This window comes from Ischnura elegans, chromosome 10, assembly GCF_921293095.1.
Source record: "Ischnura elegans chromosome 10, ioIscEleg1.1, whole genome shotgun sequence".
NCBI classification, from domain to species: domain Eukaryota; kingdom Metazoa; phylum Arthropoda; class Insecta; order Odonata; family Coenagrionidae; genus Ischnura; species Ischnura elegans.
The window spans coordinates 44919977-44937025 of NC_060255.1; the positions used below are offsets into that span (position 1 = coordinate 44919977).

Below are 17049 nucleotides of genomic sequence, written 5' to 3' on the forward strand. Positions count from 1 at the left end.
TAACGTCGGCTCGAATACCTATAATACGCATGAATTAAAAAATACATGAATTGAAAAACCAAAAGTCTGTTTGCTTTGTGAATTCAATAGATGCATGGCTACGGAAATGGTTTTAGTAAATGTGCGTAAAATATATTCGCTATGAATTGTCCTATCACGGTAACTCTGAAATAAGAATGTCTACAGGTATCCTATAAATAAGAACTGAATTTTCTTGAGCTCTCAAATCTCAAGTTTTCCCGAGCACAAGATGTTAAGGGGGCGGCTACGGTTACTGAGAATCGGAACATACGTACCGGCTCAATTCATCCAGGAGGAAAAATTTCCTTTCCTAGGAATCGAGCCACAACTTCCGCTGGCGTATCCTACGCATATCAAGAAATAGAATCGGTTTCGCTACACGTTTGTCATTACACACGTGAAGAATGTTACTCCTACTCGATCAGAGACCTTGATAGGCTAGCGAGGTAAAAAAAAGATACGACTCGGAAGGAATCTAAAAGGATCCTGCTCGTCATCAACCAGATGCTAACTTCAAACCACGCCAAAGAATTGAGTAAGCTTTCTAAGATGCGAAAATTCCTTTCGTCGGCGGCTTATCTCCTCCGAGTATGGAGTAGGATAAATGCCGTTGGAATGCGCCGGTCTTCGCAATCACACCCAAGGGATAATCGCGAAAATAGCTACGTTCATTCACCGTTTCTTTCGCTCGATAACTCCGTCTGTCGCGGAGCTAACCGCGTCACCGAAAATCAAACTCAACTCATCAGTCTTCTAAACGCACCGCGTAAAGCAATGGTCTTCAACCCGCGGCCCGTCGGCTAATTTCTTGCGGCCCCTATAGGCTAAAGAAAATATTGCATCGCGAACCAAATATCGACGCACTAATAAAAAACAAACAATGTCAAACATCGACTTGATCGATTGAAGTTTTTAACCAATAAAGATTATTGCACTTTGAAATTACAGTGGAACTTGGATGATTCGAACATCAAGGGACCAGTAAAAAACTTCGAATTATCCAAAAAATTCGATTGAAGAAGTCCTTAATAAGTAGGTCCAAAACAATAAAATCCATATTTCCAATCAAAACTCTTTATTGCATTGACACTCTTGAAATATAAATAATTAGACTAACGTCTATTTATATGATTAAAGTAACCTTGAAACGGGAATATTTATTTCAACAAACTACGAAGTACAGTAACATTTTTATTCTAACCTTTAAATGTCTTTAGCAACACCTGACCTGCTGTGCACTACCAACTAAAGTCGTAATCGTATACGTTTAGACAAGATGCCACACCTTAATACACTGCAATAGAATCATAACAACCAAAGAGATTTTAAGGGTGATATTTTTGCCTGTTTCCTCGAATTTAGTCTCTCGGCTGTTATAAATGATTCTAACATATTCAAAGAATTGAAGTATATGTATTTTAAACATTTCATTGATGTGGCAGTAAATTGACGAAGAGCATTGTGGTCCTCCAGACGATGTGAAATCGATTTTAGGCCTTGGCATTTAAAAAAGATTGAAGACCCCTGGCGTAAACGATGAAGTAGTATCCTACTACGGAAATTAAATGAAATTTAACTACATTTTCTCTCTGGAAAAGATTCCAAAACTCGATAACATAATATTACATACCAAAATATGGGGATGATTTGTGGTGTCACAAGGTCACAAATTTTGGCACGGATAATCTCAGAAAATCACACAAAATCATGGAGCTTATACCTCGCAACAAATAAAACAACCATTAAAAAATGTAACAATAAATTATAACTTACAGATCACTAACACAACTCTTACAGCAAGAATAAGAGACATTAGTGAAAATAAGTTATTACATTTTGGAATCCAAAAATTGCCAATAAGGTATAAGTATGTCATTAATGTTTTTTTCTTTTTCGGTAGCTGTGTACAACGCAGGGTATTAGCTGAAATTATCACTAAACTAATCCGGGAACTCCAGCATTGCCACTCCTATGTTCATTAGATAGTAAAAGTCGCCCAAACTTGACAAGTAAGGATGGTGCTTTTTTGAAGAGATTAAATTATTACGTAGATCCCAATTATAGTACAAATTAGCATACATTCTGTATTATATGGCCTCTAGAAAAAATTTAAAGTAGCATACAATTCCCATGCATTTAAACGGAGCCCAATGCCCGGAGACTCTTATAAGGTGTCCATTAGATACGTGAGGAGATTTTGGCAATTTTTGGACCTTTTTGAACACTTTCAACTTATATCGGGAGATTTGGCTCGACCCCCTCCCTCTAATATCAAGTGAGATTGTTCAAAATGCGTATTTTCAGTGTAAATACGTTAATCCATGCTTCATTGCGCTGGATTTATTAAAAAACAATTTGTTCAATTTTAAGATTAGTTATCACCTATGAAGTTTTTGGTGGGTGAATTAACTTTGTGGAAGTAATGCATTCTAAATTAAAATAAAGGCACTCTGTACTTTCCAGACTTATTTCAATATTCTGCAACCGGTTTCGACGCGTTCTACTGCGTCATTTTCAAGCGAAACTGCCAGTCGAACCAGAAACGTCGAAACCGGATGAAGAATGTTTAAATAAGTGTGGAAAATACAAAGCGCATTTATTTTATCATAGCTAATACTAGTATTTAAGATTACTAATATCGCAATTTTACACTGTTTCTCGCAGAAAAAATATTACGAGTTACTAGCCTCTACGCCGCGTGAGATTTGGTAAGAATCGGCTTTACCCACTGTACCATCTAAAGGCCTCATGTAATTAACTCCATGCCTCCTTATCAATATGGCTATCCCATTTGCGGGTGGTCTTTCGACTGTATACAGTTGAGTGATAAATGCCTAATGGAAAGGACCGACTCGATTTGAGACCGGAATGCGGTTTACTGATTTCAAATGAATTCAGCGCTGACCTAAGCATCGCGTACAACTAAAGGCCTTGGGCCTACTCACTCCAACGTGAGTATCGTGCATCCTGTTTACACGTAACCAAAGTCATGAGGCGGTCTCGTTTTATTCCCTTCTAAGGTCAAGCAATGGCATCATCCATCTCGAGGCAAAGAAAACAATGAACGTCGCTAATTTGTACTCGTGACGAAAGGGTTTTCGTCCGCTAGGTGACGCATATTCGCGAGGAATTCTCGATGAAATTCTGGAGCCTGGATTTCATGGAGGTTTTCCAACTAATTGAGAATTTGCACGGACGTCCACGAATTAGAAGTCGAGGGGTAAAATGAGCAGGGATAGGAGAAAATACAGATTTTTCAAATGGCGTTTAGTGTAAGTGACGGGTATTAATCTAGGTGCCGTCTACACTGAATATTGGCCCACAAACCCTTTTATATGTCTATGCATACGTATTCAACAACATCAACCGAAACCAAAGAAAAAAGAAATATTTATGATAGGAAAGAGAAAAATGCGTATAGAAAGATTACCTTCCACTTCAGTCCGTCGGTACTAAGAAGCTAACATAGCTACTAAAAGATCGAATGTGCTAAGAAGCTTTTGACAGCACGATTCAAACCTTAAGATTTTAGCTCCAATGACGGATGTATCCTTCCCAGTAGTCCCCACCCAGAGATCCGATTGGGGGACTATTTTACCCCCAGAATATTTTACTGGGGAGATTGCCATGAAGATGCGAAAAGATTGGCTGATATGAGAATTGAGTGAAGAGATGCATTAAACCACTCTTAGGATTGTTAACCGGTGATGACGGAGAAGATTATGTAATTATAATGCAGAGTTACGTCGTTGAAGTCAGTGCATTACCAATAATAATAAAGACACCCTATGGTAACGGGAGGATCCGACCGACAGCTAAGGTCATCCTTGAGGGAAAGAAGGAGAAACCCAGCGTCGGACTTAGCCTGCTCTTAATGAAAGGCGCCAAAGGTAACACAGCTTAACGTCTCATTCGATTACAGCAGTGCTGCTCTTGATGCGCGAGGGCTTCGCCGCTGCAGGCAGTCAGATTTCACCATTTATATTACACCAAAATCTCCGTTCTTTCGGTGCTACCGCGTCGGTTGTCTGTTGATGACAACAGTTTCGCTGGCACTGTTGCCAGCGTCTTCAGGTCGAAGAACTTGAACAGACCTGAAGACGCTGGCAGCAGCGCCAGCGAAACTGTTGTCATCAACAAACAACCGACGCGGTAGGTAGCACCCAAAGAATGAAGATTTTGGAACCTCGACACGGCGGAAACCTACATAGTCACATTTATATTACTCATTTAAAAGTAAATTATAACGGGTGCCTTTATTATAAATAAGTTTCCCACATGTTACAATGATCTTGGTTGATCACGATGATGACGTGCACATCTTTTTTCGGTGGAAGCTCCATTTCCGAACTACTTCCTAGCGCTCTGCTGCACTCGTCACACACAGGAGGGCGGATGGAAGTCGGTCACTAGAGGTAGGGGAAGGGGTTTTCAGCGGGAGAGGAGGGGAAGCTGCTGAAGAGATACCGCGGTGTGGATGGAGGGAGAGGGAGGGTGGGGGCAGCGGAGGGGAAGGGAAAGGGCGAAATGCGGTGCATGAATGAAAGCCAAGGGAGGAGGACACACGGCGTGTGGATGGGGGGAGAGGGTTGCAGTGGTTGGGGGAAGGGGGCAGGTGGTATTGCAAGGTGGCGCTCGCGTCCAGCACTCGCCCAGAGGTATAATAGTCAACTGTCTCCAATACACCAACTCCACAACAAGGAAAGAGATGGATAAACTTCGCGGAGAGGACTCCCAAGCACTAGGGGAGAGGGGGAAATAGGTTTGTAGCATAAATCAACACACCAGAGTTTCAGAAACTATTTCGCCCAAACATAGAAACCAGTATTACGCAGCAAAAATTAGTAGAAAGTCAAGATTTTTAGGGTGTATTTTGAAGTGAAAAAACGCCCGTCAGTAATTTTATGCACCTAGCCTCTGTTCTTATTTCGTTCGCGCATTCGCTCAATTGCAAACCATAATGAGAAATTAATGCAGTTCCAACTTTCGCAACGGGATGGATTTTACGTGAGCCGACTAAAACAGCCTTAAAATATATCTGTTTAACCTTCAATGACTAGTCTGGGTCGTCATGAACTTTCGATGCTAAATCGCATAATGACGGGTGTAGCTCGTCATAAGATTTTCATAATTTTAGCACTATTTAGGGAAACAATACAAATATTTTGTAAGTTTAACATTTTGATTTGCTGCTTTCCCGGCGAATGAAACCCGAGGGCTAAAACCCGAGTATGAGCCCCGAGTCGGAGCTTGAAACGTTGGCCAATATGATCTGAGGTTTCCGCGGCGTTTCTTCATATGAGTCTTGGCTTCCGGGCGTTCCTCCGCGTTTAGATGTCCATAAGTGACGACAGTTTCTCCAGCCATCCTGCTGGCGTCTTCAGGTCAGAAGTATTTTATGCATCGCTACTTCTGACCTGAAGACGCCAGCAGGATGGCTGGAGAAACCGTCGTCACTTATGGACACCTAAACGCGGAGGTTGGCCAATATGGAAAAATTAAAGCGGTGGTAATCACAAAAAAGAGTTTACCCACAAATTTCACCAATGTTAAAACATCCGTAATGTACATAACGAAGTCATATTTCAAGAAATAGGATGCATTGGAAGTAATAAAACGATTTTATACAGTCCAGTCGCCGAGAGTTGTCCGACGGCACTTTAAAAGGAGGGGCGGAGAACCCCGCGCCAACATGGTTTGCAGTCAATCGCTGTCCCTCCAAACGCACTTCACACCCTCGCCCAGTCATACAACGTTGTCACATGCATATGAACCACAATAATTAGCCTGAATCACCGAAGGCCTTTCTTCGAATCACCAAAACATGGGATTCTTCCTTTGGGCCCTTCACGCTCTTCGTCCCTTCCGGCTCCTTTCTTCAGGGAACCCTTTTGTTTACATGTGATGTGGGCGTTTCCCTTTCGTACCTGGCAACATTACCCCCTACCCAGAACAATACTCCTCTGCCGATCATCGGACAACTCTCGGCGGCCGGACTGTACGAGGTCGTTACGAGGACAGTAGGGCGTTTTTTCACCTCAAAATACACCCTAAAAATCTTGACTTTCTACTACTCGATGTATTTTACTAGACACTTTGCAATGCTAAATAATGGTCACTTTTAGTTCAACTGTTCAACGTTGACTGCAAGCTAAAATTATATCACTTCATTACCTACCATTCGATATAAAAAGAAGAACAGAAAAATTACATAGAGGATAGGAGTACCGTGTTCAGAAAATAAATCGAAGTAGAAGGGGTTAAGGAGGTACTGGGGTCACAGAAGGCGGTCATCACTCACCGATTGGTCCGAGATGCGCTTCCCGTAGATGAGGTACTCGTACTTGGCGGCCCCGACCACGCCCGAGGTAACGTGCTCGTCGCGGCCGGGGGGCGCGGGGGTGCCGCCGTGCAGGTGGTGCGGGTACTGGTGCCGGTAGTGCGAGTGGTGATGGTGGTGGTGCGGCGGCGGGGCGGGAGGAGGGGGCGCGGGTGCGGCGGGCGGCGGAGGCGCCGCATCCCGCAGCAGCGACGAAGAGCCCAGGGCCCTCTTGCGGACAGACACGTTGGAGAGGCCTCCCACGCCCATTGGGACCCATCCACCCGTGCTGTCGTCGCGAATCATCACCTGCGCCCGCACACGAACCAAGTAATTCCCACTGCAAAGACGGAGAAAAACACAATTAGACACGGCACGATAGTAAATTGTGCGCAAAATCACCAATATATAAATAATAAAGCCGTGTCATAATTTTCTTGAGATTTTGGTTTTCTTAACCTTTTCAGTGCTACAACTTGAACGACCACGGCTTGCCACCTTCTAGTTTTGATCCAGGGTGCGCCCTTTGTTTGGAATAACCCATCGATCATTTACATGCATATACAGATATGCCCCTCTATAGGCATAGACATTCAGGCGGTTGATCCCAGAATAAACCCTGATTGCTGACATCATTCATTGCATTTTATTATGAGGAGCTCATTCATGACATAGTTATTTAAACGCATTCGCTGCAGAGTTAATAACTCTTTTGAGGTTCAATCTAGGATGGGACTAGGGTGACCAGATGTCCGAATTAATCCGGACATGTCCTCCTTTTTGATGATGATGATTGTGTATGTATATGTATAGTGTGTGTACCGTAAGTTGGCGCACGGGCCCGCGAGGTACCCGAGCCGCGCGCAAAGGAGGGGAGGAACGGACCGACAAAAAAAAACTGTACGGGACCGTCCCTTTCCTCCCCCGACGAAGGCAACTAGAACCTCTAATAGAATTATTGACTTTTATTTTACTTTCTCATAATATCCCAATCTAAATAGCATATTTGTAAAGTACTTACTAAAAAAAGCTAAGAAGAATGATATAAAACACGAAGTGTTGCGATCATAAATAACGAAATGGTCGAAAGTTAAAACAAAACAGAAATAGTTATGTTCTCTATCACCAATGTAATATTTATCTAGTAGAAGGAGACACTTGGTACGCAAATCCATATTATTTTCACCCGTCTATGTGACCTTGATAATGACATTAATGTCGAAACCATGGTCGGTAGTGGAGTTTTACATTAAAGTCTGGAATATCATCTTTAGTTTATATTATGAATACACAGAGGCGGATTCTCCACTTGGATCCGCCACTGGTATTACACGATAGTAGGTAATGCGCTCGTTCGCCAATGAAATTTTACTGCCGATTGTTATAATTTTCAAGAATAAAGAGAAGAGCATTTTTCCATTAGTCTTCATAACGCCGTCTTTATTTCATAGAAGTAATGAGGCGTAACATTGCGATACACATAATCAAAATAACTTTGTTTTATTTGACAATAATTTAATGCAATCAACAACCCGGGTCTTTAAAAACTGTTTTCCCAGATGTTTTCTATGTGATACTAATTTACCAATGTATCACGTAGGAAACAGCTAGGTAGGTAACTTTTAAACGAAAGACATTTTTTACAAAGCGGTGAATTCTTTTGTAGACTTTTATCTTTCTCAAGAAGAATAAATTTTAAATATTTCTATTCTCGAAACTATTTCCCTTATTTTATTTTCATCGTCAAATCTATCGCAATCTCTTTTTTCAAAATATCTTTCGAAATATTCTCGACTTCATCATCAAATATTTTTTCCTACTACTTATTCAAAATACTTAGAGATAAAATAGGGCAACAGAGCCCATCCTTAATCCTGCAGTGGATTCGTAATACATATAAAGTAATCGTATCGACCTTAAATGCACCTGGCTGATCTTCGCTGCAAGAACGACAGTTCCCTAATTAAATCTATCATTGAATTCCCTACTATCCCTTATTAGATTCAATTCATTGAACCGGGATGCATATTGGCGACCAAAAGAATCATCTGAAGTCGTTCCCACGGGACAACAACGCCGTTCTCCTTACAGTTCCCATAGAGCAAAACACCACAGACAAGACAGTCGGTTGGTCACAGCGGCGATCCGGCCGGCACGGTTGCAATATGAGAGAGATCTCGTGGGAAAGCAGACCTATACGAAAAAAAAGAAACGCTCAAAGAATGAAAAAAATGAACGAAGAAGGAACGAGAGGGAGTGGCCGGAGACTCTCCCCTTTTTGCCGGAGTTGTCTTGTGATGGGACCGCAGGAGGAGGAAGGTCGAGCGAAGAGGCTGGAATGACGGAGGAACCGGGGAGGGGACCGGCCGTCAGGTGGGTATGGGAAGGTCGACGGGCTGGCCCGCGTGGGAGTTTAATTTATGCGCGGATCCGGATGGGAGGAAAGTTCGCTCCTCGTGAGGGACTCTCATCTTGTCCACGTGGTAGCAGCGACCCCTCCAACTGGACCCGGCTTAGAACTGGATCGTGCACGCGGCACCCAAAATCGGCACGATATAGTTGGATTTACACGTGGAAGTTCACTTCCACATACAGGGCTGGCAGTATTTCAAATACAAGTATTTTAAAATACGTATTTGAAATACATATGTAATTTTTATTTAGTATTCCAAGCACACGACTTGAATTTATCTTGTATTTTGAGTTTCAAAAACAGATTTTTGGTATTTACCCATTCTAAAATAAAAAATACATTTGTAAAACACTGTTGGGATAGCTCTGATAACACTTCCGTAAAACTATGCTTCGGAGATTACTTCGTTTTCGTTGGAATCGTTTTCATTATATTTGTAACAATACATAACGTGCCAAGGCAGTTTATATTTTTTTTAAGATCTCTTACTTTCCTTACGAATGTATTTTGTATTTTAAAGGGCATTTAAAATACTATTTTGTAGTTCATTTTTCTAATACCCAAGTCAAAGGTATTTTGTACTTTGCATTTCAAAAACTTTTAGGACGGTATTTTGTATTTCAAATACTCTTCGCCAAGTATTTTGCCAAGCTTTATCCATATCCAAGGATATTCAATCCGTCCCATTGAGTCTCGATTTTTGTAGTCCTCAGTTCCGGGACATAAGCCATTATGATTGGTCTGAATTTCATGTTATCTGTTTAATTAGATGTTAAAAAACAACATTAGCGATTTTTGTGCTTCTGTATTATGCTGTCTTATGTCAGGACACACTGAACTAGTTGCAATAACGGCATTTCACTCAGCAAAGCGGTAAAATATTCCAACTTCGATGTATTTTATACAAAACACCAGGATGGATGGGGCTATGAAAGCACATCAACCCTTGTAACACCGCGGGGCGATATATTGCCCTTAGCTTCTCGGCCGAAAACTGACACGAACCGAAATATCGGCTGTGAGGTAGGTTATCGTTCGAATCAATAATTATTAAAAAACTAAACGCTTGAGTAAAAATCATGACTAATTGTACACATAAAAGATTAATATAATAAGATGTAATTTATAAAAAAAAAGCATTTTGATACACAAAAAATTACATGACTGATTTTTTTCTTGAAGATATTCCATTTAATTAAAACACCTTCGGTATTTCTCGCAAGTGCCATGCCAAGTAGGAGGCAATAAGAGGGTTTATTGGTTCCAAAAATGTCCACAGAGCTGCGATGAGTGCAGACCGATCCATTTATTCTCAATATTTATCATTTTATATTTACAATGGGAAGGCAGAGGATTTAAAAAGCATGGATTTGATAGATAACTTAATCACGAATATAAATTTGGGTTAGAAGCTAAAATTTTTCCTTATCTCTTCGCGGAATTCAGATCGCCCATCTGACAACGACTGGAGTTGCGGATTTTACAAGCCAATTTAACAGGCGGTGGGTGACGGCACATTTGAAGCTGAATCCTCTACTGTAACATTCGTGATCGTGAGAATGGGAACGGGGCATGCAGGAAACGATGGGTCAAGAATGCTTCCCAACATATGGCGCCACGATCGCTACCGTTGAAAACTCCGCCTCTTCTTTCGTGATGTACTTGGCTCTTGCTGTAATGTCAATCAACTTGTCGCACAAATATTATTGCGCGAATATTAACGTAAGGCTTACTTAAATAGTTAATCGACCTATCAAAACTCGTGTAAATGAAGCAATTAACTATCCAAAAAATCCAGCGAAGAGTTTCACTTCTTCAACACACGACGGCAGCACTGGGTTACAACAGTCGAGAGAATGGACGTTGATTGGTTACTAGGGTCGTATGAATGGATGTAGCAGAGTAGAGTAGCGGCAACCCGCCCGACATGAGTCAGTGATGTCATCAACTTACTAGCGAAATGGTTAAGACGTTCAATTTTTGGCTGCAAATAGTTCTTGAAATGGGAGACGGTTCGTAACAGGGAAAAACACTTTTAGTTAGCTAAGCAATTAAGAACTCCCCAAACGATGATTGAATTGTCTTCCTATTGCTAGCTAATGGTAGACACTTCTGATCATTAGCGACGAAAGCACCGGAAGAATGAGGCCATTAGAAAAATATAGAACGTTAAAGTATAAATTCATACACAAGCACATATGGCTTCACTAAATTTGTCGGGAAACTTTTTTGACCCGTAGTAACACCTAAAATTGAAAAAATAAATACATAAATTGGGATGGATTGGAAATCGTCCCGCGGTGCAATTGGGACGCCACGTAATAGGGCAGGACGTGTGGGAGTTGCGTCTCGTTCTTGGAGACGAATGTAGATGGAGGGGGTGTTTTAAGAGACGTACGCATTCAAACGTGGGAGAAAATTCTTCCGGTTGCGAGGAAGAACTGAGTGAGTGAGGAGGGGACACCCCCCCCCCCCAGATCCTCCACTTTACGCTGCGCCTACACTCCGGTCGGCCACTCCTCACCAGTCGCTTTTCTCAGAACGACCGACTACTCTCTCCTTCATGGGGTGCTCTTCGAAGAAGACACAAGACGGCCAGAGACTCCGGAGTCAGGCAGCGAAAAGCACGGCTGCGTCAATGCCTATGAGGAAACTCATCCAATTAAACATTTTCTTTCTTGAATACACCCACTTGAGTACACTGCGATCACTAGAGGAGAGCTCGAGTACTCTAGGGTCGTTTAACTCAGACTCAAATCACACTTCAAACGTAATTAGAACGACCGAGTGTTAACCGAAACTCGCTTTGAAATAATTACCAGTAACTTACATTGAAAAAGATCACTGTTACAGTCTGAATACAACAAAGACAAACAGACATGAGACGATTTGCCTCTGGCGTGGCTGTTGTGATGACTTATTCGACTTGAATACCTCTACACTAACACGTGGTATTTATTTCCAAGTAAGGAGTATTAAAAAATGCACTAATGTAAACTGAAATGTGACAAAACCTATACAAGAGTCATTATCGAGAAATACGTCCTCATTCATTCACAACAGCACATAAAAACCATTTGCGGTCTTCCGCACCGGGGAAATACTATGTAAATAACAACCATCTATCCCCTAAGGGACGAATGAATTCGTTCACTCCCAACCAAAATCAAATTCATTTGAGGAATTCGGTAGATGGAAAGGAAAGATAATTTACAACGTAATTGTTGTCCTAATTTCGTCATTCTATTTTCAGTTAAAGTAGGAAAAAAATTTACGAAAGTAACCGCACACTTTTCACTAGTGGGTGGCGTCATTGGAGTTTTGGCTTATTAACACATTCAGCGAGAGACTCCAACCTGGACGGAAATAATGATTGACTAGAGTTTTGACAACAACGAACCCTGTGAGACGGATATAGCGGAGTAGCGGTGCGCCGCTCGGGCAAGAGTCAATGACGTCATCAGCTTGCAGGCGAAATTGTTTAGGCCGTCCATTTTTCGCCGCAAATATTTCTTGAAGTGTGAGGAGGTTAGTAAAAGTGAAAATATATTTTTATTCAGCAAAGAAATTACTTACTCACCAAACGATTAATGCATTATCTTCCAATGGCTAGCAAATTTAGGACATTTCTGACACTTAGCAACGAAAGCATCGGAATAATAAGGGCGTATCATTAAGCTCTGACCTCAAAGCGATGCACTGTGGAGTTCCAGCGTCTTCTGTAACATGTGACCTAATAAGAGTGACGGAACTAAATCCAGTCAATTTGCAAAAGACAAAAATTCAACTGAGTATTCATATTAATCTAGGCCAACGCGATTTACGGTTTTTTTTACATTTATTTGTAAGTACATTCTCCTACCCCAATGACATGTATTCCTCTCGAATAAAATGTTCCCGATGAAAAAAACTGATAAATCTGTTACGGTTTAAAACAAAAGCTTTAATAATCATTGCTTTCATATCTTCCTGATGTTAAGATATTCTGATCTAATTATTTTCATCGTTTCAAATTTAAAAAGATATCTCAAGGCTTTTTTTCACTCATTAATACAATAATAATACTTTCACATTTCACAACTTGAGGAAAACAATAAGTAGCGGGTAACTTTTCAAAATTTCAAGGAAATGGCATTCGCTGGAACCTCCTTGGACAACAATGAAAATGAGCGGAGGCCTACATCCTCATTGGAGCAAAAGGGATTGTTCGCCAACAATGGAAACGCACAATACGTATCTCTATTGCCAGATCAACCAACGAACGCACCATTCCAGGCGCCAGGCAACGCAGGAAGTGCCGATGCCCGAACCAATAGGACCGACACTCAACCTTTCACACACACCGACACGGAAATTTCACAGACGTCACGCCACACCCATTTTCCTTACGCGTCACGTCACTCCCGCGAGAGAGGAAATAGTGACGCCAGTATCACTACACAATCACGGGATAGACACGCTGGCGCAGGTAAGGAGGAATGCGGTACTACTATCCCGTAAAGATTCTAGATACCCGAGTTTGAAGAGCGGTTTCTCGGTAACTACCAACTCAGTCGGTTCCACTGAAATTAAGGTGAAGTGAAAGGGAATTTAAAACTACGTTTTCTCAAATTCGTATAAAAATCATCCTAATATTAAAAATACGTTATTCTTATACGGTCCCGACAGAAATGTTAAGATTTCTGTAAATGTTGAAACGACGAAAATAGGTGAATTTTCTTATGTAACAATTTTTATCGCTGTTACAATTATCATATAAATCTTCTCTAGGGCATGCATGTATTAGGGTCCGTTCCTTTATTGTATTAAACCTCATGTAAATGGATGGAGATGTCATTAAGAAAACAGCGTTCAAAGTGTAGCTACCATTTTCCAATCGTCAAAAACCGTACCTTTTTTCAAATAAAAAGGGAGATATCATTATAGCATTACCACATTTTTTATTATTAAATAATTATTTAAAAAATAATTAATCAAAACAAATTATTTAATTTATAAAATTGATTGTAATGAAATCATCTTGCAAACTTCCTCTTTTCATTGATTAAAATCACTCTCAGACCTATACTCCGAGAGGTTAATCGTCATTAAATAATCGAGTTCAAGGAAAAGAAATCGATTTGCCACGATTCAAATGAGCACATTTGTTCAATTCACCACCTCCATGCCTTTATTTTCTAAGTATACATGAAAAATGAGCCATAATAAAGTTAATAGTAAAATCCCAATTGGCCGCGCCAACAAAGCCTGCAATAGCCAATTTTTACGGGGGTAGAGAACAGCATTAAGACAATTCTCGCTAAAGCGTGACATCAGTCAACGTCACAAGACTGTCACGGCGGGAAGAATGCAGAAAATGAGGGGGATTGAGGAAAAGGGACGCGGAAGCGGGAGGGGGGAGGGCAGGAAATTGGTGGCGGGGATTCGGAGAAGGCATGAAGAAGAATAAGTGGTCGCAGGAAGTGTCGAGGAAGGGCCTGAGAGCCCACTCCCGCCAAGCAATCGCGATCACAGGAAGGCTGCGCACAGCTTGAATCACTCCATCATTTTTTTCTTGTACAAGTTCAGGGATGGCGGCAATGACACCTGTAAAGATGACTCTAAATCGTGAATCACACGATCATTTTTTCAATCCCTATAAAGGGACAGCTCCAGCGATGGCGGAAAACATGGCAGTTTCTCGCGATCATTGCCGACCTCGGTGGCGGCAGGGTAAAGCTTTCAGAATCACACCATAATTTTTATCTTGTACAAGTTCAGGGATGGATGCAATGACAGCTGTAACGATGGCTCTAAAATCTGAATCACACGATCATTTTTTCAATCCCTATGGAGGGACAGCTCCAGCGATAGCGGAAAAAATTAGTTTCTCGCGATCACAGCCGGCCTCGAAAGCGGGAGGATAAAGCTTTCGCTTGCCAAACAAGAGGTCGCGGGTTCGAGTCCGGCCTGGATAGGTTTCCCCTACTCAGGGCATGGTTGTTCGTGCACGTATAAATGTTATCTTGCTGAAACACCGATGCACATTGCTAATGTGAGCTGTTTTCGGTGGTCTGGGAATAAATATAACAAATTAATCTTTTTCCGCGATGGCTCGAGGGATGGTATTTCCATCCCTTTCCCCATCATTCGGCCCGTCCCTTTTTCCGTCGCTGAAACCATAGCTTGCACCGCCCTTCAGCCGATCATAACACACGGCCATTGACATTGATTGTAACGCCACGCTTGGCATTTAATCGCATGACGGCAGTAAGTACCGAAAGTGCCTAATATGCGATGGAAAAGAGGACGGTGGGAATGTTAGTGCGATTCAGAAATTAATGGGTCGAGCGATTATTTCTTTGGTCCCTGAAAAGCTATCGCTGGAGCTTTCAGACGGACAGAAAAAATTGCGATTCAGAAAAATGTTGCTAGAGCGACCACTCTTTTGGTCTCTAAAAACTTATAAAATCGTTTTAGGCATCACTTGGTAGAAATGTGATGTATCCACGGTAGAAACTACAAATTGTAATATCCATGCTTTAATATTAAACTCCACAACCCATTAATAGGTGGTGTGGACATTACCATTTGTAGTTTTCATCATGGACCTATAGCTGAAGCTATGAGCTAGCTGGAGCTGGACGGAAAAAAATATGATCGTGAGATTAAGGCTTAAGGATTAATAGTTTTCACCATAGGTAGTAACGACAGGGATTAAGATCTAGGTATTAGTACTTGGAACACAAAGAACACAAGGAAGAAGAACATCACTGAACTGAAAGAACTTTATTCGTTAAGAGAATGAAGGGCTACATTATGCCAATCTTAGGTTACTAATGCTATAAAATGTTATTTTTTCTATAACTAATCTAACAGTATCACTACAAGGCCACGAAATGCATTGGAAACCCAACGTTTAAGAAGTGGTATGACTCGGAAATTGGAGGTTACTATTCTCAGCAAGGCAAACGACAACTTATGAAACACAAGTGGACATCAATTCCGAACTGACCGCAGGGATCAGCATCCACGCGTCGAGGTCCCACAGGCCAATGAAGAAATAGAGACATAACTTCCACAAGAGAATCATTTGAGTCGAGCAGGAATCTAATATAATTCTCCCAATTACCCGTCAAAGACCCAGTAATCTATAAAAAATCTTCCAGTCATACCATCACGCAATAAAATGCTTTGAAAAACCACAGCTAACCAGTGAAATAATATGAAAATCGTAGGTTTTACTGTAGGCGAAACAAAACCGCTCATAAAAGCTGGTGAAGTTCAGTTCGGACCCGACCTAAGGGATCAGTATCCACGCGTCGGTACAGCGTGCCAATGGAGAAATTGAGAGAAAACTTCCAAAAGAAATCATTTGGGTCGATCAGGACGCTAAAATAGTTCCCCCAATTACCTGTCAAAGCGCATAAAATAGTTTCAGGCATGACTTGGAGGAAGTTAGATACATCCATGATACAAACTACAAATGGTAATTTCCACACTCAAATTCAAAACTCAAAAACCGACCGTGGTTACAACATATTATGTCATTTTAGAGGTCTTAGTCCTTGAAAATGACTTGTTGAAACCATGGTTCGGCAGATGAGTTTTGAATTTAAGTGAGGGAATTACCATTTGTAGTTTTTATTATTGATACTAGTCAGAGAGTTAACAATCTAACAGCAGTAACATCTAATAATAGTAATAGTAGCACCACCATGTCATCAAATGATTTGAAAAGCCACAGCAAACAAAAAGTAAATGGTAGATTAAAGAGTAAATCGTACGTTTACTATGGACAGAAAGGCGAAAAACATCCGCTCATAAAGGCAAGTGAAGTCCAGTACGGACCAGACCTCAGGGATCAGTATCCACGCGTCGAGGTCTCACAGAGAGAGAGAGAGAGAAATAAAGAGGATGCGGAGCCCCATCGTTGCGTCACAGGTTAGAAACGATGACCATTCAGAGAATGCCGACCTTAATTGACGACGCCGCGGCCTGAGAGGGACGGGGTGGGGAAGGGGAGGGTGGTTTTATATCTTCCTCCGGGAAGGAGGGGGAAGGGGAGACGCGGAGGGCCAACCAACAACGCCCATATACCACCCTACCCCATTCCGAATGCCCGGCCACCAAGGACCGCGACCGAAGACGGCAGAACGAGAAGAATGAAGCCCTTAATGGCGTCACGTGAGTTAGGTGAAGTCATGATATCATCCCGACGAGGCGTGGACGCTGGATCCGTGTGGCTGTCCCGAGACTTCACTGCTGGTTAGGGAGTGACCGAATGAATACAATGGTATGCACCCAAGGAAAATAT

At 41.7% G+C, this 17049-nt stretch overlaps 1 protein-coding gene across 3 annotated transcripts in view; it reads right to left on the bottom strand.

The window, feature by feature from the left end:
* Positions 1-17049, bottom strand: part of LOC124167352 (sprouty-related, EVH1 domain-containing protein 2) — a 157974-nt gene that overhangs the window by 78269 nt on the left and 62656 nt on the right. For all 3 annotated transcript variants that reach the window (XM_046545356.1, XM_046545354.1, XM_046545355.1), the window contains one exon: positions 6323-6680. In XM_046545356.1, coding sequence (XP_046401312.1) covers positions 6323-6680 — 358 coding nt within the window. The remainder of the gene's footprint in view (positions 1-6322; positions 6681-17049) is intronic.